General features: G+C 46.7%; 1 protein-coding gene across 2 annotated transcripts; it reads left to right on the forward strand.

Annotated features, from left to right (window-relative positions):
• The first annotated feature begins 717 nt into the window (after positions 1-717).
• Positions 718-21,819, forward strand: GOSR2 (golgi SNAP receptor complex member 2). Of its 2 annotated transcripts, XM_047756668.1 has the most exons (6): positions 718-811; positions 9,164-9,228; positions 10,964-11,072; positions 12,049-12,181; positions 14,951-15,091; positions 19,088-21,819. In XM_047756668.1, exons 1-6 carry the CDS (start codon positions 783-785, stop codon positions 19,247-19,249), a joined length of 639 nt encoding a protein of 212 aa, XP_047612624.1. In that variant the 5' UTR covers positions 718-782; the 3' UTR covers positions 19,250-21,819. The 2 variants fall into 2 exon arrangements, with proteins under 2 accessions (XP_047612624.1, XP_047612625.1); XM_047756669.1 differs by lacking the exon at positions 14,951-15,091.
• Positions 21,820-25,669: the final 3,850 nt, after the last annotated feature.

Raw genomic sequence — 25,669 nt, forward strand, 5'->3', positions numbered from 1 at the left:
CCTCTAATAGTAGGTGCTCATTAATAAATAAGCATTAGAATGTGAAAATGTCAGGGAAAGAATGTACATGGGTGGACAATCTCTTGGGACACAAAACTGGGTGGGACTAGGATACAGGAAAATAGAAGCATCAACTCGTCAAAGGAAAAGGAACATTTCCTCCCTTGGGAGGAACGGCAGATAAGCCTGGGAGGATGGAAACGGATAACGTCTACTTGGAGATGCCCAAGGGTCCATATCCCTCATGTCCTAGCTTGATACACGGTAGCCACTCATTCATTGTGGGTTTATTAGATGGGTAAATATGGTGGGGGCGAGATAGGAGATGCTTGCACCAGGGGTTCCTGTGAAGAGAGACATCTCCAGTCACCCAACTAAACAGTATAAGGTAAATTCAAGCAGGAACCCTCCTAACCTTGCTCCGGCAGAGACGAGCTCTCCCTCCGCTGGCCACCGACCTTACTCTGAGGACCCCACGTCAGTACTCTATGAATGCCCTTGCCAATGCCTGACTCGATGCAGAAAAATAGCTTCCGGCCAAAACCTCTGGTTCCTCTCCCCCTACCTGAGGCACAACATTTGACTACACTTCGCCTTCTTCTTCAGGGCTCTTTTCTCGTTCCCCTTCTCCTTTCTCGCAGCCATCATCAGTAGGGCGCGTGTTGGGGCAGTCCCAGTCGGCAGGGGCGGGAGGGTCCTGCGACCGGAAGCCGGAAGGCGGAAGTGGGGCCGTGGGGACGTGTTCCGAGGAAGCCGGAGCGGGACCCGGCGGGCCCGGCAACATGGAGCCGCTGTACCAGCAAACGCACAAGTGAGGGATGCGTCGGGCACGGGCGGGGACGAAGCCAAGCTAGGCGAGGACTTCCCCCGCCCCACCCCTACCGCCGGCTGAGGCCTCAGGCGTCCATCAGTATGGAGGCCCAGTCCTTCACCTGGGCGCTGTCGGGGGTCGGGCTCGGGGCGAGGGCAGCTCGAAAGTGTTCCATCTCTGGCTGGACGCCCAGGTCAGCGGCGGCCAGAGGGTCCGGCCTGGTGCTCGGGGACGTTGGGCCGAATGCTTCCTGAGAGTTTTGAGGCAGTGACTACTTGCCGGGTAGACTAGGTGAAGGGAAAGTAGCACCTACAGGTTGTAATATTTTGTCCGGTACCTGCCAACTCTGGTCCATATCGGTAGAGCTGGTGGGAAATCGGCCCCTGTACATAAGCGTTTACTGTTTAGTTGGAGAGTCAGGGCAGGTACGAAAAAAGATCTAACATTTGGTATGATCGGATGGCAGATAAATTGGTATGATCGGATGGCAGATAAATGAGCAGTACCAACCAGGATCTCCTTGAGCAATTTGGAAGTATCCATCACTGGACTAAAGTCGTCAGAAAAAGTTTAATTAATAGCTCACTGCTCCTGAATGATGTCATTTCCTTCTCTTGGTTGACCCAAATCTTGTTGCTGCTACACCGTGATTTTTTTTCTTTTATTACGATTTTGGTTTATATTGAAGACCATATTTTTAGGATAGAAAGAATGCCCTACAGATAGCGTTCAGTATTATTACAGTACTTGTTATTCAGATCTGGTTAGAGACTGCTTTTAAGGAAATTGAATTTTGGTTTAGCATCTCATAACTTAAATTCCTTGGTAGTGCCCTTTATTCATATTGTCCTGCATTTTTGGAACTTGCTGAGATATGTAGCTGAACATGGAAATAGAATCATACCTATCCTATTTTGGGGGAAGATTTTTTATGATTTATTTTTTTTATTGTGGTAAAACATACATAACATACAACTTACCATTCAAAAGTTAACCGTTTAATTTTTAAATTATCAATATCATTTAATTTACCATTTAAAACTGTAATCATTTCTGAGTGTACCATTTAGTGACATCAGGTATATTCACCATGTGTAACTGTCAACATTACCCATTTCTAGAACGTTTTCACTCTCCTAAAAAGAAACTTATTAAACAGTTCCTCCCTATTTCTCCCCAAGTCCCTGGGAGCCTGTTCTAGTTTCTTTTCTGAATTGCCTATTCTGGATATCTCATATAAGGGGAATAATACAATATTTGTCCTTTTGTGTCTAGCGTTTCATTTGACAGTGTTTACAAGGTTCATCTGAGTCATAGCATGCATCAGAATATCGTTCTTTTTTTGTGGCTGAATAATATTCTTCTGTGGATACACACACATACACCCCACACACACCCACACACCCACACATAGTGTTTTGTAATCCATTCATCTATTAATGGTTTCCACCTTTTGACTATTGTGACTAATACTCCTGAGAATACTGGTGTACAAATAGCTGTTTGAGTCTCTGTTTTCAATTTTCCGGAGTGTGTACATATACCGATCCTATTTTAACAACTTTTTTTACAACTTTTAAACAACTGTTTTAACAACTTTCAATTTTATGCTATAGTTTCGTGCTGATAAAAACTCATTAAGTCACACCCTTAGGGGCTGGAGAAGAAATAAAATGGGGATGTGCCTTCCTAATGAATTCACAACAAAAGAAATTCTTTGGAGCATTAGAATAAGAGGGATGATGATCCTCTTATTTCATTTTCTAAGTTTATATTTCGTTGAGTTACTGTGTCATTTTTTATTTTATTTTATTGAATAAGTGTTTGGGAGAAGGAAAATATAGCGCCTACCTTGTAATAGTTTTGAATTGGTCTTACACTGGGGAGCCTTATTCTCTTTCATATAAAAATTATAGGAGACTTTAAAACCTAGATCTGTGAATCAGATGGAAAAGGAATGAAACAGGAAACTATGCTCATGTTACTAAGAAAGGGCAGATTTTTTAAATAGCAAGGCATAGTGGACTGAGTAGTGCTTTGAAGTTAATCTGTGATGTACAGTCTCAGCTGGTTAATTTTGGTTAAAGAATGATGCTAGGGAGACCACAGCCCAGTTTATTCTTAAGAATAATTTTGCTCACAGAGTCCCAGGCTGCCTGTTATCAGTGTAGCAGGTAGCTGATCAGAGTAAACCAGGAAGCTCAATAATTTGTAAATTTAGAGGAGGAACACTAATTAGTGTCCCAAACAAGATTCGTGAAGTGTAGATGAACTACTTAGCTCCGCAGGCCTCCAACAACCTCCCTCAGACTCTGTAGACCCTTGGACTCTATATCAGGGCTCGCTGACCTTTGCTGTCAAGAGCCAGATAGTAAATATTTTAGGCCTTGCAGGCCATATAGTCTCTGTGGCAGCTCTTCAACTCTGCTGTTAAAGTGTGCAAGCAACCATAAGATAGTATGTAAACAAATGGACGTGACTGTAGTCCAGTAAAACTTCGTTTACAAAAACAGACAACGGATGCGATTTGGCCAACCACTGCTAGGCCTACCATGCAGTCACTGGTTCATTCGGTGACTGTTTATTGAGCACCTCCTTTGTGTCAGGGCACCATTCTCAGTGCAGACAGCACAGCCCTACTGGGGAGTTTCTTTGTTCCGTGCTGCAGTGTATTCTGATCTGTCCCTTGCCCTCAAGGACTGAACCAGGATTGGAATCCTGGTTCTAGACCTCTTCACCTTGTTTTCCTCATCTACAAAATAAGAATGTTGGGCTGATTGCCCTGTAAGTTACCTTCCAGCTCCGTATTACTGGTGATTGAGTGTCTTTAAGAGGAAACGCAGAATCCTCTGTGCATCAGCAACTCACTTTTGCACTTACAGAAATTAATGACTGTAGCTGGATTGACACAGCAGTAGCTGAACACATTAATTTTACTGGAGCTTTGAACCCAGTAGTTATCTCTTGCCATGGCCCTGAAAGTACATTGGAATTATTCAACATTTTACTTAAAGTTATATATCTTGAAAACTCGAATTACCTGAACAGTGTATGAAAAACAGAATAAACATTTCACCCGTAAATAATACTGCATTAGGATGAACTTGATAGAGGAGCAAGTGGCCAGGCGTCTATTTTTGAGATCCCAGTGCTTGTAAAGGTGCCCATATTTGTCCAGGATCATCCAGTCCCTGGCCCTTATTATCACTAGAGATTCTGATTCAATAGGTTTGGAGCACAAGAAGCTCTATTTTTAACAAGCTCTCCAGGTGATTTTGATGAACAGCTGGGTTTAAAGACTATTACCTTATCTCAAGACCAGTTTTTCCTCTTTTGATTTTGCCTTCTGATGAGAGGCTAAATATAGTAGAGACAAAGTGGGTGAGGTGAAACGTGCCCGGATGGTTCCCGCTACTTTTAAGTAAAAACACCAAACTTTTGTCTGGTGCTGTAGTGGTTACACAAGCACTTTCATACTGCATTTGGACCTACAGCCCTTTAAATAGTTATGATTATCTGTACCCTGTTTTCTAGTTGAGGACACTGAGGCACCAAGGAGTTAAATGACTTAATTCAGTGCCCCTCATCTCCTGCATACAACCCAGATCTTTTAACTCCAAAACCTTGTTTCCTGCCCAAGTTGGTCAGCGGCAGCACGGGTGCAGAGTGTGTGTCTATGATGGGGTGTGGTAGTTCCATGGACTTTTAAAAAGCAATTCAGTGCTTATTTATTTATTTATATACATATTTTTTGCCATACCCGGAGCATGCCAGGTCCCCAGGCCAAGGATTGAACCCATGCCACAACAGTGACCTGAGTCGCTGCAGTGACAACACCAGATCCTTAACCTCCTGTGCCACAAGGGAACTCTGAAATTCTGTTTTTATGTTTATTTTATTTTATTTTATTTTGCTTTTTTGGGCCGCACCCTCATGGTTCCTAGTCAGATTCGTTTTTGCTGTGCCACGATGGGAACCCCTGAAATTCTGTTTTTAAATTCTTCCTAGAAGTTTGGGATTAGCAGATGCAAACTGTTATATATAGGATGGATAAACAACAAGATCCTACTGTATAGCATAGGGAACTATATTCAATATCCTGTGATAATGGAAAAGAATATGAGAAAGTATATATATGTATATATATATATGTCTAACTGAATCACTTTGTGGTACAGCAGAAATTAACACAACATGTAAATCAACTATACTTCAATAAAATTAAAAAAATAAAGTTCTTCCTAGATCTTTTTTTAAAAAAAAAATCAGCATCAGTGACCCTTGCATACTTGCTGTTAGGGCTAGGACTTCTGATTTCTAGTATTCATACTCGCAAGTCATATTTGTGTATCAGCTGTTCCTTATGGGCTTCAAATGTGTTGTCTGAGTTCCCTGTTCAGTGTGAAACAGATTCGCCACTTGTCATCTAATAGTTCCCACCATACTATTCATACTTGCTTTGTTGTTTTGCATTTATCGCCTCTCGGGCGTGACGTGTAGAGATTGGAATCACTTTTTTGGCGCTATCTTTTCTGATTCATTCAAAGCAAATAGAGATTGGATGGAAAAGTCAGTGATGTTTCCCAGCAATTTAAAGTGTATCCATTTTAGCTTAGAAAATAGTAAGCACCGCCTGAAGAGTGGTTGTAGGGTTTTGTGGGTATTGGTGTCATTTCTCCTGCTATCATCATAGAGTTTAAGAATTGAAAGGGACTGGCAAGATTGTCCATTTCAACTCAATTGGGTCAAGAAAATCCTTTGTGGAACCCAAGAGAGTTCATGTACTGTGTGTTTAAGCACGCCGGAGCTCTGTTTTTTCCCTTTGCTTACAGAGTTCATAATTGTTCTCCTTTTCCCCCCCTTGTGCTGAGCTGAAATCTGGCATCTTAAAATTTGTACCTTTTGGTCATGGGTCTCCCTTAAGGAGCAACAACAGAAAACAGGCCCTTTCCTCTTTCTGTATATCATCTCTAAATATTTGAAGAGCACCAGCTGCCCCATTTTAATTTAGTTTTGTTTTTCTTTTCTTAGAGGATTATTATTACTAGCTTTTTTTTTTTTTTTTTTTGGTCTTTTTGCCATTTCTTGGGCCACTCCCTTGGCATATGGAGGTTCCCAGGCTAGGGGTCTAATCGGAGCTGTAGCTGCTGGCCTGCGCCACAGCCACAGCAACACCAGATCTGAGCCGTGTCTGCGACCTACACCACAGCTCACGGCAACGCTGGATCCTTAACCCACTGAGCGAGGCCAGGGATCGAACCCACAACCTCATGGGTCCTAGTCAGATTCGTTAACCACTGAGCCTCGATGGGAACTCCTCACTAGCTCTTTTGACCGTTCCTCTTCATAACTTGACTTCCAGCTCTTTCCCAGTCATCCTCCATTGGGGGAACCTTTAATTGGTAGAGAGAGTTCCTTTAGCAGATGGTTCCCAAAATTGAATGCCATTCTATATGTACATTTGACTTTTTAAGAAAAGTCCTAAGTCAAAATGGTTTTATCCCTGACAAATTTCATTGTGCTACTTCAGACTAAATGAAAAATGTTAATATTTGTTTTGTTTTACAATATCCTAACCACTCACTGGAGTGCAGGGTCACATGAAAATTCAGAATCATAAGTTGATTCTTAAAAAATATTAAACATTAAGTTCCCATTGTGGCTTAGTGGTAACGAACCCGACTGGTATCCGTCCATGAGGATGAACGTTCGATCCCTGGCCTTGCTCAGTGGGTTAAGGATCTGGGGTTGCTGTGAGCTGTGGTGTAGGTCACAGATGTAACTTGGATCCCAAGTTGCTGTGGCTGTGGTGTAGGCCGGCAGCTGTAGCTCTGATTCAGTCCCTTGCCTGGGAACTTCCATGTGCTGTGGGTGAGGCCTGAAAAAGAAAATAAATAAATAGATAAATAATACTGAACAAAACAAAGAACCAAAGGCAATTCTGTGGTGGAGCCTAGACATCTTCCCCAGGATCCTTTGGGTCTTGCTTGCCATGAATCTCTCACTCTTATAGTTTAAATATTTTCAGTCTAATGGGAGAAATGTTATGTCATAGTTCGTTTTTTTTTTTTTTTTACACCATTTATTGGTGATAAACACTAAGTTTCAATTACCTTCCATGGGGAGAAAAAATTCCAGCGTAAACAATGAATGGAAGCAGGACTTAACTGGCAAGGCTGCTGTGCTCTTCATTGGACCAATGCAGGACCTCGCTGCACATGTGTCTGTGCACAGCAACACAACTTGTGATGTCATAGTTTTAATTTGCATTTTCCTGATTACCTGTAAAGTTGAGTGTCTCTTCATATATTTACTGACCATTTATGTTTCCATTTCTGTCAGTTGCCCTTTGCTTGTTTTAAAAATTGCTTTGTTTGGCTGTTCCTATTGATTTGTACCAATTCTTTATATTCTGGACCTTAGTAATCTTCCAGGCTCTGCTTGTCTTTTTTTTTTTTTTTTTTTAATTGTGTCTTTGGCGTAAAAAGCTTTTTGTTTTAATATAGTCAGATTTATTAGTCTTTTCTTTCTTGGTGGGAGGGTAGATTTTTTTTTTTGTCTTATTTAGGGAATCTTTCTTTAACCTGAAGTCATAATATGCAGTCTTGTATTATCTTCAGAAAGTTTTAAAGCCCTGCTTTTTACATTTAGGCTTTAAAGCATCTTGAGTTTATCTTCCTGTATTACATGAGGTGTCTTTTGTCCAGATGCATAACAAACTGAACCATCAGCATTTATTGTAGTCCATTCTCTGCCCACTATCATTCAAAATTTACGTTATTGCTCACGTTCAGGCCTTCAGTAAAGTCCTAATTCTCTTTTCTGTCAGCATTGCCATCTTCTGTAGCTGTTTTCATGGTGACCCTAATCCAGATGTTGGTTTCTTCAGCTGCATTCCTACATCTGCCTCTGTATCTCCGCATGCCTGCATCCTCAAGTATCCGGACCTGCCCACCTGAAGTAGCAGTCAGGTTTCTCAAGACTCTATTAGTGATCTCCAGTTGCCTCAGGTCTCAGCCAGGGGCACTCTGAGAGTCATCAGAGAGCTGTCCTGCTTCTTGGGCCATGGGTCATGTTTAGAGGCTGCAGGGAAGCCTTGGAAAAAACTAGAGGCAAGTTAAAACCAAATTTGGGTAAATTTGGGGTGACAGTTTGTGGTGTTCACGGTGGAGGATCGTTGCCGACTTTTCCCTCAAGGGTTGGAGATGGTGGAAGAGCTGACAGGCCCCTTTCACGTGGCCGTCACGTGGAGGGACCAGAGCAACGGGAGATGATTGTTGGGGTCAGATAAACAGTAGTCCAAGGACTGACCATAGAGGACAGCTTGGAGGGCGGAGAGGGGGACGTCACCTTGGCCAGGCCTGGGGACCTCTGGAGAGTGCTCTGGGGCCTGATATCCGGGACCAGGCTAGCAGTCCCGGCTGCGGTGTTGCATTTCCCAGTGAGATGGCAGTCGCCTTGTATTGCCAGGGAAAGATGTTTCTCTAACAGGAGATCCCTGTCTTGCAGGACCTTCCTTGGACGGTTTCCTCCAGCCAACCACCCCATCCCCTTCTCCCCTCTGACCCCACTCTTTCGGGCAGGCCGGCCTGCTGGTCAGTAACCCACGTGACATGCCTTGCAGGTCTTTTTGCCTGTCGTTTTCTCCAGCTCCTCCTTCACCAAATCATGCCTCCCTTCTTCAAAATGATGTTCAGAACGCCCTTCACCCACAGGGCTTCCCCAGCTTAGTCTTTTCTTCACCTGCCTTTGCCTGGCACTGCTGTGCGTAGCTCCTCAGCTTTCTCTTTGTTGACACTTTTGTGTGTTAGCAGTTCTCTTAAATCGTCTTGGAACTTTTCTTGTCTATCTGGCCTGTCGTTCCTAATTACACTGTTTCTCAAGGACAAGGATTATCTCTCGCCTGCCCTTTGACTCTCCCTAGTACAGACCAGTGCTCAGCACATTGGGTCAAAGAACAGAGGGTGGGATTGGCTGCGTCCAGATGGAGGTTTATCACTTGGTGTGTGACCTTGAACAAGTTACATAACCTTTCTGGGCTTCTGGATGTCTTATTTACAAAATAAGGATGATAATAGTACTTTCTTCATAGGGTTATTGACTTAGCAGAATGTCTCAGATGTGGTAAGCACTCACTAAACGCTGCCTGTCAGGATTACTATTAATATTAATGTTCAGATATTAGAAACCATGCCAAAACATGTGACCTGAAGTGCCACATACAAATTTTACAGTTCAGCGATGCTGTCAATTTAAATCAGTTAGATGTTGGCATTAGAAAAATTGTCTTTCCTGGCTGAGGCGCTGTTGATTACTCCCGTCTCACTCATTTCCTCCCTCTTCCTTTGATAGGCAGGTCCACGAGATCCAGTCTCACATGGGACGCCTGGAGACGGCAGACAAGCAGTCTGTGCACCGTGAGTAATTAACTATGGAGACCAGAGTCCTTTCTCTGATGACACGGTGCTAATGGGCTGGGTTTCCTGACTGCGTTTCTGCCTCAGGGGCGTAATGATTCAGCGTGGAATGAGTTGTGTCGTTAGGGTGGACAGAAAAGCCCTGTGGCAAAGTCACTGATTTCCCTGATTGTGCCCTTTGAAAGCCCTCCAGTCTTATCCCCCATTACCCCTCCACTCAACCCGACATGGCCCTTTGGTAATGGAAGCACTTTCCTCCATCTGTCTTAATCTCATTACCTCGTCCGTAGAGGAATGTCGTCCATAAAAATCCAGAGATGTTTAACTGGAATCGGTCATTTCTTCTGAGCTGAGAGCTGTGGCTTTTTAGGAGGATTATTCGGAAACGAAGAACAATATTAATTAGTTTAGTTCCCACACCACGGTTTCTTTTGAGAAGCGTGCTGCTTTTGGGGGGGTTTTAGTTTCTTCTCTGTGGTGAGAAAAGGTCCTTTTTGCCAGTCGCTCCCCAGACACTGCTGGCCCCCCAGCCACTGTCTTCTCTGCTCGGCTGTTGCCCTGCCCAGGTCTCCTGTTTTCTTAGCTCTCCTTTCCTCAGCTCCAGAGCACCTCTTCCCCTGCCCCTGTGCCCCACTTGGTTCTGGATGCTGCATGTTAGCTGTGGGCTCCCCTAGGAAGGTGACATTTCTGTCTCTACTGTCATTTCTTTCTTGGGCAAGAGGCAACCTGGATGCCTTTTTCTGGGCGCAGTTTAGTTCTGTCCAGGGGCTTTGTTTGCCTTCCCAGCAATCTCATTGGCACATGATTAGAAATGGAAAAGAGGTCCTTTTGACTGTTTATCAAGAGGAATAAGAAAAATGACTATATTTGTCATATCTTTACCTCTGTGGATTCTTTCCTGGGCCTTTCCATTTGATATTTGGTCATTTGGTCTATTTTGGGGATTCCAACATCAGTCTACACTTTTTTTTTTTTTTTTGTCTTGTCAGGGCTGCCCCTGCAGCATATGAAGGTTCCCAGGCTAGGGGTCAAATCGGAGCTATAGCTGCCGGCCTACACCACAGCCACAGCAACACCAGATCAGAGCCACCACCTACGCCACAGCTTATGGCCATGCTGGATCCTTAACCCACTGAGCAAGGCCAGGGATTGAACCTGCGTCCTCGTGGATACTAGTCAGATTTGTTTCTGCTGAGCCAGGATGGGAACTCCAGTCTACCCATTCTTAAGGGAATTCTCCGTGTTTCATATACTAATGTTCCCCTTTGTGATTTTTTTAAACCTCATTATATTCTATAGGGCGTTCACTTGGCAGTCTTTTTACTAGATATTTATAGCCCATACCTGAGAATAATCTCAAAGGAAAAGAAGTCTCATTCTGGATCAGAAAATACTGCATTTTGCTTAAAATAGTTTTTTGGAAAATCTTTAAATGTTCATTTTATTTTCTAAAGGCAGGAAATTTATTTCTACAGATTTATGTTCAGCTTTTAAAAAATTGGCACCATTATGGCATTAACAGCTATATATGCATGTTTTTTTTGAGAAACATTTACAAAGTCACTTAGTATAATTTGAATTTTTCCCTATCATCATTAGTGTATGCGTTTTTCTCCTTTTGAAGTACCTATTTTTGAGTTTATTGGTTGTGGAAAAAAGATATGTTTGCTTTATCATTCTAATTTAAGTTCACAATCTCTTTTCCAGCAATTATTCTTTTTTCTCTTTTGTGCAGTAGTAGAAAACGAAATCCAAGCAAGCATAGACCAGATATTCAGCCATCTAGAGCGTCTGGAGATTTTGTCCAGCAAGGAGCCCCCTAACAAAAGACAGAATGCCAAACTGTGAGTGCTCTGATGCCCCAGGCCCATCATGGCAGGCCTTTGGACAATTCTGAAAAATCCGTTTACACATTGAAAATCTGAGACTATGCAAAGATAAAGTCCCGTAAAGAGCACAGTTCTGTTTGAGTGGTACTACCTCAGAATAAAAAGCCTGTGTTGTTCAACACAGGGAATACAGCCAATATTTATCATAACTGAAAATGGAGTAAAACCTGTAAAAATGGTGAGTCACCATATTGTGCAGCTGTACCTTATATAATACTGTACATCGACTATCCTTCAATTTAAAATAAAAGGCCTGTGAGGTTAGTGGCTCAGAAGCCTTGCATCTCCTTTCCTCATTGGTGTCGTTTTGAGATTTTCCCCCCAGTACTATTTTTCTGACCAGACCCATGGCTGCTTGGAACCTAATGCCGCCAGGGAGTTGCACTCCGCTCTTTAGTTCCTCCTACATTCTTGGGTTGGAATATCTTGCTCTTAATCACTCCAGTCAGTCTTTTTATAATGAAATGCTGATCTAATGTTTGATACACCTCCATGAAATTAAAATGAAACCACTCTCACCACCTCCACCCCCAGCCCCTACTCCCAAAAGTTTTCTGAAACTTCACTGATGCTTTACTCCCAAGATGCCCTTGGGCTTCTCCCAGGAGAGCGATAGAATCCCTGGAAGGTCAGGAAGAGGTCATCGAACCTGCTTCGTGTCACCTGTTCTCTGACATGCATCCAGAATCAGAGAGCGGCAGATATTTAAGTAAAGCTGCTGGAATCTCATGTACTGCAACCCTGCTTCTTTACTTTCAACATCATTGATCAAAATCAGATTGTTGAGCAGGGGGTAGGAGGTGGGCGGGTGGATAGCATGGAGGGCTGCAGAGGGAAGTCAGGCAGTATCTTCTTTCCTGAAGACAAAGTCTGGCCCCCTCCCACTGTGCTGCTCTGGGCTCCTGCAGTTTAATCTCTCTGTCCGTTCCAGTCGTGTCGACCAGTTAAAGTATGATGTCCAGCACCTGCAGACTGCTCTCAGGAACTTCCAGCAGCGACGATACACAAGGGAGCAGCAAGAGAGACAGCGAGAGGAGCTTCTGTCCCGCACCTTCACCACGAATGTAAGCCAGGTGCCTGGGCAGGGTCTGCAGGAGCTCAGGGCTCAGAGTGGGGTCCTTTCGGGGGGTGTCTGAAGCAGACTGATCGGACAGGAGGAGAGCAACCGGAAGGGACAGTGACTGTGCATTGCCACAGAGACTAGACCTAAACAGGGAATGTCTAAACACAAAAGCCTAAAGAGGAAGCAGTTAAATTGAGGGAACAGGCAGGATGAAAATTACCTGGTTTGACTGGTTCGATGCAGAGAGGTGGACGTTCACATGGTGGAAACGTTTTTCTGCTCAGATCGAGACAGATGATTAGAACTTAAGACTATTTGTAGTGAGGGCAGCCTTTCAAAGCTGCCTTCAGGCAGTTGCCATTGTGCTGTGTATGTGTGTGGTTCCAGTGTCAGATGCAGTAAAATGTTTTTGCCCCTAGTCTGAGCAGCAATTTGGAGGAATTTGTTAACAGATACTTTGCTGTAGAGGGATTGCTTGACTCGAGCCCGTTTGAAAGTGGCCTGTTGCTTTTGCATGTTTGATTTCTTTGCACACCACTGTCCCTCTCCTTTGGTCTTAATAGAATCATTTCCTCCACATGGCTGAGAATATACTGGCCTTTTTGTGTCCTGCATGATGTATTCCACCAAATTAAATGGGTTTTAAGGGTTGGTTTGTTTGTTTGTTTATTTGCTTTTGCTTTTACAGAGAGGTTCATTTCCTCAAGAGGTCTTACCTTTCTGAGCCTGTCATTAGAAATCATATCAGTTCCCACTTTGCAGATGTTTAACTCTGTTTGCTGTATCCACACTTGCAGTAAATTCCCCAAAGGGCTTCAGCATATGCTTACATAGTTTTTTTTCTTTAGCATAGGCTGTCAGGTAACAATGATTAACAATTCAGAAGTTCAGTGAAGATGTGTTGGTGGTATAGTGGTAAGCCTAGCCACCTTTCAGAAGAGGAGGGAGCTGTGTGACACACTGAAAGGTGTTGTGTGGGCTTTTTTTGTTTTTTCTTTTTAGGGCTACATGTATGGCATGTGAAGTTCCTAGGCGAGGGGTCACATTGGAGCTGCAGCTGCAGCTCTACACCGTAGCCATAGCCATGCAGGACTCGAGCTGCATCTGTGACCTACACCACAGCTCACGGCAATGCTGGATATTTAACCCACTGAATGAGGTCAGGGGTGGAACCTGCATCCTCCTGGATACTAGTCAGGTTCGTTACTGCTGAGCCACAGTGGGAACACCTTTGATAGCTATGGCATTGGTTACTCAAGCCTTTTTAGGCAGGGATGATCCTTCAAGAGTTATTTTGTTTCTTGCCAGCCTGGTGTGACACTATTCAGAAGACTGGCTGAATGAACTTCTTGGTCTTTATATCATCTGGAGCTATGCCTCTCATTTTTCTGAGAGGTATCAGCCCATCAAGCTATACCTTTTCAGATGGGAGGGTAAAAAAGATTGGTATATAAAAGGCATTCAGTAAATGTGTGTCAGATAAATAAAAATAAGTCTCTGATTTAAACACTGGAGTCTTGACTCGCTGACCATCTGCTTAAGCAGAACACTATTTAAGGTGTGAGAGTAAAGTGTGTTTAAAAAAACATGACTCCCACCTATGAGAAGTCCCTCATGTTCACAGGGGCATTGAAAACATACACGTGAAAAATGCTTATGAACTTGAGCAGCAAAGAAAAGGTGGTTTCACTTCTTCATGATGATGGGAAGTGGTAAAAACAGCGCTGCTTAGCAGAAGAATGCGATGGTCAGGAGGCAGGAAAGAGGGCAGTGCCACGGCTGGTCGTGACCTGCGTCTGTGTCCTTTGCACATACGCTGTGTACATAGAGCCCTGGGATTGGTCTTGGTGTTCGTCCCTGCAGGACGGTGAAGAGGGCGGCGCTGTTCTCAACACTGGGGTTTGTCCCCCACTGGACATCTTACCAGCTCTGCGTGGTCTTGGACAAGTCGTTCCACCTTTCTAGGCTTCTGTTTCTCCCTTTAAAATGTGGGCGATATCATAATGACCACATGCTGCGGAGGACTGAGTGAGCTTGGGGTAAAGAGCATGCAGAGTGGAAAGCACTTGATCAGCACTAGCTGCTTCTCCCTTCATTTCTTTGCAGACTTTTCTTCCCCGCTCAAGCGCATAGTCCCACTCTGAACACCGTTAGGCCTTTAGTAGAAAACACGGTCTCTTCTCTCCTTGGTCACTTTGCCTAATCAGAGGGAAAAATATAGATAGAAGAGCCAGAGGACAGAAGCAAACCTTTAACACTGCATCGAGGGGAAGCCAAGTAAAGGAACATGGAGAGTAAGCGAGGTCAGGGAGGGGTCAGAGGAAGCATTTGGCAGAAGCCGAGCAAGTTCTTCATAGACTTTTTGTGGAGTTCCCTGGTGGCCGAGTCGGTTAAGGATCTGGCATTGTCACTGCTGTGGCGTGAGTTTGTTCCCTGGCCCTGGAATTTCCGCATGCTGTGGGCACGACCAAAAAACTTTTCTTTTCCTAAGTGGGGAAGTAATACAGAGGCAGAGGTGAATAAGACTTGTGTGGTGGAACTCCCTGGGAGAGTGAGCAGTCTGGGGAAAGGTCTTCCTCCAAGTGGACAGATCCGCCCCAGATCTTGCTGTGCTTTTTCTTCTCTGTTATGTTCCTCTGATTCTTGTACCATTCCCTCTGGCTGCCGTTCCTTCTTGGCCTTGACCAAAAGGCAGAGCAGTCAGGCACAGCGGGACCCCAGGAGCTGACCAGCAAGCAACGTTAATCAAGTGCCTGCATTTCTTTCACAGGACTCTGACACCACCATACCAATGGATGAATCACTGCAGTTTAACTCCTCCCTCCAGAAAATTCACCACGGCATGGATGACCTCATTGGAGGCGGGCACAGTATTCTGGAGGGACTGAGGGCCCAGAGACTGACCTTGAAGGTGGGAGCCCTTTGGGGGGACAGGGAGAAGGCCTTTTGCCTTGGCTTCAGTGTGGGGCCTGTGTTTGCATTTTGATCACATATCCTTAAATGGTGGTGGTGTGATGGTGACACAGAGCCTTTGAGTCTGGGATCCTTTCTGTTGGGATTGAATTACGTGCATCCAAAAGTAAGTTCCCTTTGCCAGTAGGTATGTCTTATGTTTGCAATGAGCCATGATGTGGCATCTCTTGGTGTCTAGGTCTTCCATTTCCTGGATTTAACATAAAAGTGTCTGCTGCTGTGAAAGGAAGCAATAGTGGACTGAGAAAGTCTGTTGTAGACTCCACTTAGAAACTCTGTTACACGTCTCATTCTCTGTCAGGTATTTTTCCTTTATGGCCCCTGCCGTGGACTGTCTTACAGCCAAGACCTTTTGGTTTTTGGTTTCTGTTTTTTTGTCTTTTTTGCCATTCCTTGGGCCGCTCCTGCAGCATATGGAGGTTCCCAGGCCAGGGGTCCCATCGGAGCTGTAGCCGTCGGCCTACGCCAGAACCACAGCAACAAGGGATTCGAGCCACGTCTGCAACCTCCACCACAGCTTACAGCAACGCCGGATCCTTAACCCACTGAGCAAGGCCAGGGATCAAACCCGCAACCTCATGTTCCTAGTTGGATTCGTTAACCACTGAGCCACGACGGGAAGTCCCAGCCAAGACCTTTTTGTACTGCAGTGACTGAGGCCCCAGGGCAGGGTCTGAGGGCCGTGCTGGTTGACTAGCCGTGGACGGCTTCTAGAGCAGGTGATCCTGTGTCTCTTCCTCCCTCTCTCTTTAGTAACAGGTATTCCTCGAAGCCCTGTTGGCTGGGACTCAAACCCCCGGGAGTGGCTTACAGAAACATTACACAGGCTCTGATGTCAGTCATGATGTTGCAGCCTCAGCCCTTTTCCTGTATCAACCCTGATGGATAATGGGGTGTGGGCTGTGCTTATTATCAGGGTGTGGTCCCCTGTGAACAAAGCACTCCCAGCCACGGAGCTGTGAGAAGCAGTCACTCGGAAGCATGAGCTTTATCTTAGTTTTTCTTGGCCCACGTTGAGCCTGTCAGCTCCTCGGGACCTCAGTAGGTTTCTGAGCAGCCCCTGCCGTCTTTACCAGGGAGAAGGTCAGGCGAGCCATGAGTGACACTTATCTCTTGCTGATGGCCGCAGTGCTTCAGATGGTCTGGAAGCGTGGGCTCTGACAGCTCCCTGGGTGCCCCCCCTTTGAGAGCAGCCACCTGCAGGAATCTAAACTGATACACAGTGATTAAGCCTCTCTTTCTTTAGAAAACTGCTGGCCTCCTTCCCATATCTCAGAAAAACAGTCAAAGCCTTTGAGGACGAGACTCACCCTGTCACACTCCCCTCGGCCCGGTGGGGGCAGAGCTTATTGTTAAAGCAAATGTCAGCTTCCTACAAGTCTGCTCTCCTGAGGAGTCCAGGCAACTTCTGCCCCAACACCGCCCCCAGAGGTGAAGTGTTGGGAGACCCGGTGGGCAGCCGGAGTTGGGATGAGCGGGTTCTAATTCAGTTCCCTTTCCTCTGCGCACCCGTTGTTCCGGTCTTGATCTCTTGACTCCCTCCTCCTGCCTCTCCCCTCACTTCTGTCAGGGAAGTTTCTGCCTAAAACCATCAGAGAGGAACATGGGAGGAGTATGAAGGAGCGAGGCTTTGATCTGGGGAAATTTGTGGTGCAAAGTGAATACAGTTTGTGAAATTTGTGTTAATTTTCAGGTGATTTTAGAAGCTCGATACTTGAACGTCATAGGCTGATGAAACAAACTGCACTTGCAGAGCTAGGCAGACCCTTTAGCGAGAGTCTAATATTTACCGTCACTGTTGTAGGGACAACGTGGCTCTCGGCTCCTCTGGCAGAGAGGAAGTTTGACCCGAGAGATCCTCTCCTTGAGGCGTGTTAACCACTGTCTGTGCAGAACGTGGGTCTTGAGCTCCTGTGCGTGATGCCTCGTGTTGTTGCCACCTCTCAGCTGCTCGTTACTGGGTTGTTCATTTAAAGAATGGATGTGGGACATTAGGTTAGATGCCTTCAGATCAGCGCAGTGGGTGATGTGTGTGTAAGTTGGGGTCTGCCCAGCACTCGTTTATATTTGTTACTTCATATGAAATTGTGCTGAAAAATGAAAATGAGAAAGCAGAGAGGAAGGGCTGCTTGGATGGTTTGTGCTGTTGGTTTAGGAATTAAATACCCTTTTGTTTTGGGTGGTGGGTGGTGACAGTCATATAATGGGTTTTAGGTCTTTGTGTTAGTGTCTGCCAGTTGTGTTTCTGTGGTTCCATCTTTTTTTTTTTTTTTCTTCTTTTTATGGCTGTACCTGTGGCATATGGAAGTTCCTAGGCTAGGGGTCGAATTGGAGCTGCAACTGCCAGCCTATGCCACGGCCACAGCAATACTGGATCTGAGCTGCATCTGCACCCTATGCCACAGCTTGCAGCATTGCTGGATCCTTAACCCACTAAAGGCCAGGGATTGAACCCACATCCTTGTGGAGACAAGTGTCTGGTTCTTAACCCACTACTACAGGAACTCCTGTGGTTCCATCTTGCCCGCTTCAAACCCTCTTGTGAACGTAGACACAGACCCTGAGGTTTCTACTCTATGAAGTGCAGGAGCTGATAGCAAGCATTTTAGAGACAGGGAGCAGAGACAAAGTTTTGTTTTTTTTTTTTTTTTTGACTGTGCCTGTGTCTTGTGGAAGTTCCTGGGCCAGGGAGTGAACCTGTACCATACAAGTAATCAGAGCCACAGCAGTGACAATGCCAGATCCTTAACCTTCTCAGCCACTAAGGAACTCCCGAAAAAGGGATTTTTCTTTTTGTTACTCAAAAAATGGTTTTTTTGGCTTTTTTTGGCTTTTTAGGACCACACCCATGGAATATGGAAGTTCCCAGGCTAGGGATCGAATTGGAGCTGTAGCTGCCGGCCTACACCACAGTTCACGGCAATGCCGGATCCTTGACCCACTGAGCGAGGCCAGGGATCAAACCTGCATCCTCATGAATCCCTAGTCAGGTTTGTTACCACTGAGCCACAACAGGAACTCCTGAAGAAGGTTTTTTGATGTTGCCTTTTTTAAAATAAAAATGTTTTAATTTGAAACTTTTTAATGGGGGTATAATGTACATACAGTGAGGTATACAGATCTTAATTTGTACAGTCATTGAATTTTGACAAATGCATGCACACATCTTTGTAACTCACACTTCTATCAAGACACGGACCATTTTCATCACCCCTGAAAGATCCCTTGTGCCCTTTCCCTGTCAGGAAGGCCCTGCCCCCTCCTCCTTCCCAGGCAACCACTCTTCTAATTTATTTCACCATATATTAGTTTTGACTATTATTGAACTTGGTAGAAATGTATTCATATCACTCTTTTGTGTGTGGTTCCTTCCTCTTAGGAATGTTTTCCATGTTGTCACATGGAGTAATCAGGCCCTTTTTATTGCCCGGCAGTATCCCATTATGCATGTGACAAATTGTTACTCCATCCTCTGGTTGATATATACCTGGATTGTGTCCAGTTTGGGCACATTTTTCTATTCTAGAAGCTTTATTGTAGTTTTAGCTTTTATGTTGAATTCTATGATCCTTCTCTAATTACTTTTTATGTATAACGTGAGTCAAAGATCATTTTTTAGCATACATATGGATGTATATGTATGTGTGAGTATATGATACACATATGTGATACTGTGATACTCACTCTATAGGTCGTTGTTTCCCCACCGTCTTTGTGGAAAAGGCTGCCCTTCCCCCTTGCTTTGCTCTGGGCCCTTGACCGGAAGGCACGTGGCCATCTGAACGTGACGTGCTTCTGGTTGCTGCTGCTCTTTTTGGACGCTTCAGGCATGACCAAGAGAATGTCTGTTGGTAAAGCCCCATCTCAGGATGCCGTCCGCCCACCCTTGGCAGAGCGAGTTGACCTCCGTTCTCCCTTCTCTCCTCTGCCGCAGGGGACGCAGAAGAAGATCCTCGACATCGCCAACATGCTGGGCCTGTCCAACACGGTGATGCGGCTCATTGAGAAGCGGGCTTTCCAGGACAAGTACTTCATGATCGGTGGGATGCTGCTCACCTGTGTGGTCATGTTCCTCGCGGTGCAGTACCTGACCTGAGCCAGCCGGGCCCAGCGGCTGGACCGGGCTCCTGCTGCGGGAGAGCGTGTGTGAGTGTGTGCGCGAGAGAGGAGGGGGGCCCAGGGGCTGCCTGGCGAAGCGTTTGCCCGTCTTAACTGTGACGACCGCTCGGAAATAATTGTGATTTGTAACCTGGCGGGGGATTCAGACCTGCTCTCTTTTCTGTGACGTCTCGGAGGGGAAGCTCCTGCTACCCAGATGCGCGGTGCTTAGGAAATGAATGGAGTACCTGTCCTCTCCCTCTCCCGCTCGCTGTCACTCTCACTGGGGGCAGGAAGCGACGGAAGGGTAAGGGAGGGAAAGGGGAGGAAGAGAATGGCTTTGCTGGTTTTGTCCTCAGAGCAGCGGTGTGCCCGGGAGGCAAAGAGAGGAGGGGGAAGAGGCCTTCTTTTCCTGCAGCCGGTATAGTGGTGGACTCACTTGCTCCTGCTCCTAGCCCTCCCGTCTCCAAAACATGACCCTCGGATGACTGACTGCTACCCCCAAAGCAGCCACCTAGAGGAAACAGGCATTGGCGCTGTTGCTGACAGCGAGTAAGATTTTCCACATTACAGTTGTTGGGTGTTTCTCCTTTCTGAAGTGAGGGCGCTCTTACTCCCCGGGAGTGGTCAGTCTTGAGACTGGAGACCCTGGTCACCATTTTTTTTTCCCCAGTAGTTAATAGAATGATTGGTTTTTACGGTTCCGAGACCGCAGCCCCGGCTTTGGTGGGCTTTTGCCCCTTAGGTAGCAGCTGTGGGCAAAGGTTAGTGATTTGTCCATTACAGTTTCATCTCTAGCTTTAGCATCTCTAGTTAATAATTAATTAATTAAGGGCTCTCTTCCTTTCCTTGAAATATATTAGCAACTGCCAGCCAATCCCCCGTTCTGCCTAGCCAGTATGGGCTGATGCCACCCTAGAGACGTATGTCCCTGGTGTGTATGTCCTTGTGAGACTTTTCAGGGACCAGGACCTTTTTCCTTCTCTGACCAACCCTGGATTAAGGCTGTACCAATATGTGGCGTATTGTGGAGTTTATTGTAAAGCCAGTCTGTTTAAAGAGACTAGTCACTGAGAGTACCAGAAAGACCTGGTTAGCAGGTTTTTTTCATCTGTCACAGGCCCTACCAGCCCTAGGCTCAGTAATCTAGTGGCAGGACATAAAGTGACACTCAGAATTCCCCAGAGGAACTGTAAACCTGGTCAGTATTAAGCCCTCCTTTGATTGTCTTGCCCTGCCGACTCCCAGTCTTGGTTTCCTGTCCTTTGAGCTGTCTCCGTTGTCTTTCCCTTTTATCTGCGTGTGCTCTGCCATCTCCCGTATTTACCTCCCACCTGTCTCTGTAGCAGTGTTGGTCTTTTCGGGCACATCTGTGACATTGATCCTTTTCGGGGAAATGTTTCTTAATTGTCACAGATTTTTAACGTGCATTTCCTGAGTGCTGATTTCATACTTTTGGTGGGATCTCCATTGTTCCTACTCATCTGGGCTAAACAGGGGCCCCGTGGGTTTCCGAGGAAAGAAGAGGACTCTGTTTCCCCTTCACAGAAGGACTGAGGGCCCTGCAGGAGTGAAAACTGGCCTGGTGGGTGGACAGAGTGGTGGAAGCATCAAAACCCGGCTCTGACTTTGGGAGGCCCAGTTTGAAATATCCCCCACACCCAGCACCCCTGCCACCCCAGGGACCCAGCTCAGGTCTTTCCTGTCCGTAAGATGGGTTTTTAAACTGTGCAGTCTTGGCTGGGAGCCTGGGCACCCGAGGACCCCTCCAGCCAGCGCACTTTGGAAGAAGATGTGCAAGGAGCAGAAGAGCCATTTGGACTTGAACTCTGGGGAGGCAGAAACTCCCCCACCCTCTGCTCTCTGTTGGCTGATGTGACATCTGTTTGTAATGTACACGAGTGTATTTCCACACTTGCCTTTACAGTGATTTTTGGCCTTGATGAACCAGAAGTCAGACCTTCATGCTGCACTGTCAGAGCCATTTTCCCTACTTTGTAATAAAAATCAAGGAGGCAGTTTGTGGGTCTTTACCACCCAAGGCTAAGGAACAGCAGCCACAGTATGTCTGGAGACCCTGGGGCGCCCCTCCTGTCACCGTGTGATCGCCTTTCCTTCCCCTTGTTGGCCTTCAGTTGTCTTGGGCTGGTCTTAGGTGCTTCTGTGTCCACAGTCCTGTGTATAGGGAAGGGTCCAGGCCGGGGAGGGAGCGCCCTCTAGAGGAGATGGGGTGAATTCTTAGGTGGAGCTGGTGCAAGAATCTCCAGGCGCAGCCTGTGCCACCTTGTGCAGGATTTTGGTGTGCCTGTTGTGTTTGAAGACAGGTGGATTGACAGGGAGCCTGGGAATAGCTTCCTTATGTTTACTCCGGGTGTGACCACCTTAAGAAAAGTCAAACTCAAAGACCAAAGAAGGAGGAGGGTCTTGATCTTTACAGAAGGCTTCACTGCTGGGTTTTTTCCCCTAAATCCTTTTGCCTGATGAATTCAGATGGGTTTGACGCACAAATTTGGCTTTACACTCATTGTTTTTGAAACACATCAGTTGAATAAAGTTGCGGCTTTTTTATTTAGAAAAGTATATTTTTATAAAGAATTTGACATTCATCGTTAACGACTAATGACCCCCTTTTTACATTTTCAGGCCAGAGATTCTCAAACACTGTTCTGAGACCAGGGGTGGGGCTGACTGACTGGGAAGCAGCTGGGAAACATTTAAAAAAATATATATTCCTCCAGCCTACCGCAGACCTTCTGAATTAGAGCATTTTTTTTTTTTTTGTCTTTTTGCCATTTCTTGGGCCACTCCCGCGGCATATGGAGATTCCCAGGCTAGGGGTCCAATCGGAGCTGTAGCCACCGGCCTACGCCAACGCGTGTTTTTTGTCTTTTTGCCATTTCTTGGGCCACTCCCGCGGCATATGGAGATTCCCAGGCTAGGGGTCCAATCGGAGCTGTAGCCACCGGCCTACAGCAACGCGTGTGCAACCTACACCACAGCTCACGGCAACGCCGGATCCTTAACCCACTGAGCAAGGTCAGGGACCGAACCCGCAACCTCATGGTTCCTAGTCGGATTCGTTAACCACTGCGCCACGACAGGAACTCCTGAATTAGAGTATTTTTTAAGTCTCTAAGGTAATTCTGATTTGTGTCTGTAGGCAGAGGCTTTTGTCTTAGCCAAAGATGATAGCATTTGAAAACATGTGGAACTCGGTGTATATGAGTGAAGAGAAAACTTAACAGTTCCAAAGTACACTCTTAATTTGATTATATCTTATTCCAGAAATGATTTGAGGAGACTTAGAGGAAATAACTAAGAGCGTGAAATAGAAAGACGTGAGGACCAAGAAGAAAAAGTCAGAGTAGAATGTCAGAACCCAGAAAAAGACACTCACATGCAGGTCATGAAGCCCCACAGAGATGCCCTGGGGAGTCCCTGATTTGGCCTGGAGCCGCAGGAGCCAGAGTGGAGAGAGAGACACATGATCCTTTATTGTCTGTTGAAGAGTAGGCTGTCTTATTTGCTCAGAGGAGAGCCCAGACCTTGACTACTTCTAGCCTGCATGTGGCTCTTTCTAGAAGTCAAGAATGGTTCTTTTCCCAAGACATCCCTCTCATCCTCCCAAACCCTCTGAGTTAGGTTGTGTGTTTATTTCCATTGTGCAGGTGAAGAGCCTGAGCTTTAGTAACTCTCCCAAGGCCGCATAGCCGCATAACCCAGATCATAACCACTGCACCACCCTGCCTGCCTCCTGTGCTCAGGACGAGATGCAGGGGAGCAAGGCAGCCTGCCAGGATTGGGTAGAGGGCTGTAATGCATTTGTTGCACCTTTCATGGCAGGTTCTCTGCTCTCAAATACTTGCCTAATTGAAAGGGGGAGGGAGGATTTAAGGAGGAGCCTCTGGGAGTGGGGAATGGGAGCTGTACTCAGGTCCTGCCACTAGGGAGCGACATAACCCTTTCTGGCTGGTCGGCCCATGACTCGGCTCTGCCTCTGGCCTGGTGTACTTGGAAGAGGAGGAAACAGTTGCAGGTTTGGTTTGCTTCCTTTCAGATCCAGAAGTTCCCTTCTGAGCAGTAGCTTCAGGGTATGGCCAGAACCACCCTCCCCGCCCCCTTCACTCATGCTGCAGGCAAGCACTGGAACACGGTTTCCTGTGTGGTATCGATCGCTTCCTTCTCCCTTCTTGTGACCTTTCACGTCGTGTGGCCCATGGGAGAGAAGGGAGGTGGGGTGGCGGCGAGGGGACTCTGCGTGTCCTTGGCCCGCTCAGGTACAGTTGGTTAAGTCCCCACCGTAGACCCTCCTCTCTGAGCAGTCCCTCCCGCCTCATCCCCACGTCCCTCTAGCAGAGGGGTCTCAGCCATGGCTCGACATCAGGATTCCCTCCAGGCTTTGAAAGAGCCCCATGTGTGGCTATTACCCTAATCCGTTCTGATTTAATTGGGATGCAGCCTGGATGGTGGAGGTTTTAAGGGACGTCCAGGTGTTTGTAACGTGTGGATGAGGATGAGAGAGACTGTTCCAGCACAAGCGCCTTCTACCCAGGACAAGGCTGCCCTGCAGACGTCCCTCGGCCACACCAAGGGAGCCACTGCTCTAGACCAGCCGGGGATTATTTAATTCTCCCGTGTGCTTTGGGAAGAAGGTCCTTCTTGGCCAGGGGCCCCCCTCATTGATGCCTCTGTGTCTGCCGAGGACAGCACCATAGTGTGACAGGCCAGCCTGTCACTGCTACCTCTAGTGGCACTTCCCAGCCCTGCCCAGCTCTCCTTCCTCCCGAGACTGCTTAGCCTTCTGGGAACATGCTGTGATGCTCTTTTGCATATCAGCATCTTTGTTTCCTCTGGGATGTGTCCCAGACACCCCACAATCCCATGTCACCTCTAAGAGACACCCTCCCCCCCAACCTACCTCCAGTGCTACACATTTCCTGGGAAATGGTTGCTGAGGAGTCCTCGCTGCGGGGACCTCTGTGCATCCTGTGTGTGCAGCAGGCGTTGGTTCTGCAGCTGTCAGGCCAGCGGCCTGTAGGGGGGCACTGGGGGACCCTGGCGCATGCAGATGATAGACTTCTGAGACATGGAGGCCATGGTTCAGCTGAGCTGTTGTGGCCAGGCCTGGAGGAAGCCACCAGCCTTGTGCTCATGGGTCCTCAGCAGCAGTGATGATTAATATAAAGGGAGGAGGGGCATGGAAGGAAAAAGGTGCCAACCAGGACTGTTTGGGGAGAGACAAGGAGGGCAACTAATGTGTCCTGGCTTTAAAGCTGAAAGTCCTAAATCCTGGTGACCTGCTTCGGCTGGAATAAACCAGGATTGTTGGTCACCGTGCTTACGCTAAACCTGACACCTGTGACTGATAGAGGAAATCCAGGAAGAGGGGACTGTGGCCTCGGAGCCTGTCCCTCTGACCTAGCGATTCTGTTGGTGGGGTCTCCCCAGCCCCTCCTCATGAAGAGCCCACACGAGCTCCACCAGGCCCTCCTTGGCAGGAAAGCTCTTAGTACACAGGGCATATGCTTGGCATCGTGTTAACCGTTTCAGGGCAGACGGGGGTTGGGAGCGACCTCTGCCCTCGGCAGCTGGCAGTCATTAAAGAGGAAGTGGCAGCAGTAAAAGCCCTGAGCCTAGGATGCAGGCACCTGCTTTCGAATCCCAGCTCTGCTGGCGGCAGCCACATGGCCGGCACCTCTCTGAACCTAAGTGTTCTCTTAGAATGGGAGTCATACCTGTCTTGTGTTCCTTCCCAGAGTTGTCACAGGGCCAAAATGACCTCATGTTTTGTAGCAGACTCCAGACGTCTGAAGCAGTCATTCTCAGCCTTAGCCACTTACTGGGGAGTTTTGCAATGTCTTGATTCTGGGAGTTTCCTGGTGGCCTAGCAGTTAAGGGCTCAGCATTGTCACTGCTGTGGCTCCCCTGGCCAAGGAACTTCCATACGCCATGGGCTCGGTCAAAAAAGTAAACTAAAAATCTCGATTCTGATTCTTGGCCCCCAAGGATCTGAGCTACTTGATCAGGGATGTGTCCTGGATTTCAGGATTTTTTTTTTTTTTCTTTTTAACATTCCAAGAGATTCTCAGGTGCAGCCAAGGTTGAGAACCATTGCTCTAAATGCCTTCCAGGTGTGTTAGGTCATTCTTCCCATTTAACGGGAAAGACGAGAACTATTCATTGAAACAAGCAGAACTGCCAAGGTGGAGGGTCAGCACTGGTGCAGGGGGCTTAACTAGCAAGGGCTTTCTGGGCAGGAGCGAGGTGAAGGCTGCAGGACGTTTGAAGGAGAGGAAGGGTTGTGGGCCAAGTTGAAGGGGAACAGGGCGGCGGGGGCGGGAGTTAACACGCTTTAATCAGCCTCTGGCTGTCAGAGGCTGAGAGGGATCTGCTAGGAGAGCTGACGTGCCATCATCTG

This window comes from Phacochoerus africanus, chromosome 14 (genome assembly GCF_016906955.1).
Source record: "Phacochoerus africanus isolate WHEZ1 chromosome 14, ROS_Pafr_v1, whole genome shotgun sequence".
Classification (NCBI taxonomy): Eukaryota; Metazoa; Chordata; class Mammalia; order Artiodactyla; family Suidae; genus Phacochoerus; species Phacochoerus africanus.

Coding starts and splice junctions, on each gene's coding strand:
- GOSR2 (XM_047756668.1), top strand. CDS start 783: ATGGAGCCGCTGTACCAGCAAACGCACAA. Junction 812..9,163: donor CTGTACCAGCAAACGCACAA/GTGAGGGATGCG, acceptor TTCCTTTGATAG/GCAGGTCCACGAGATCCAGT. Junction 9,229..10,963: donor AGACAAGCAGTCTGTGCACC/GTGAGTAATTAA, acceptor TCTTTTGTGCAG/TAGTAGAAAACGAAATCCAA.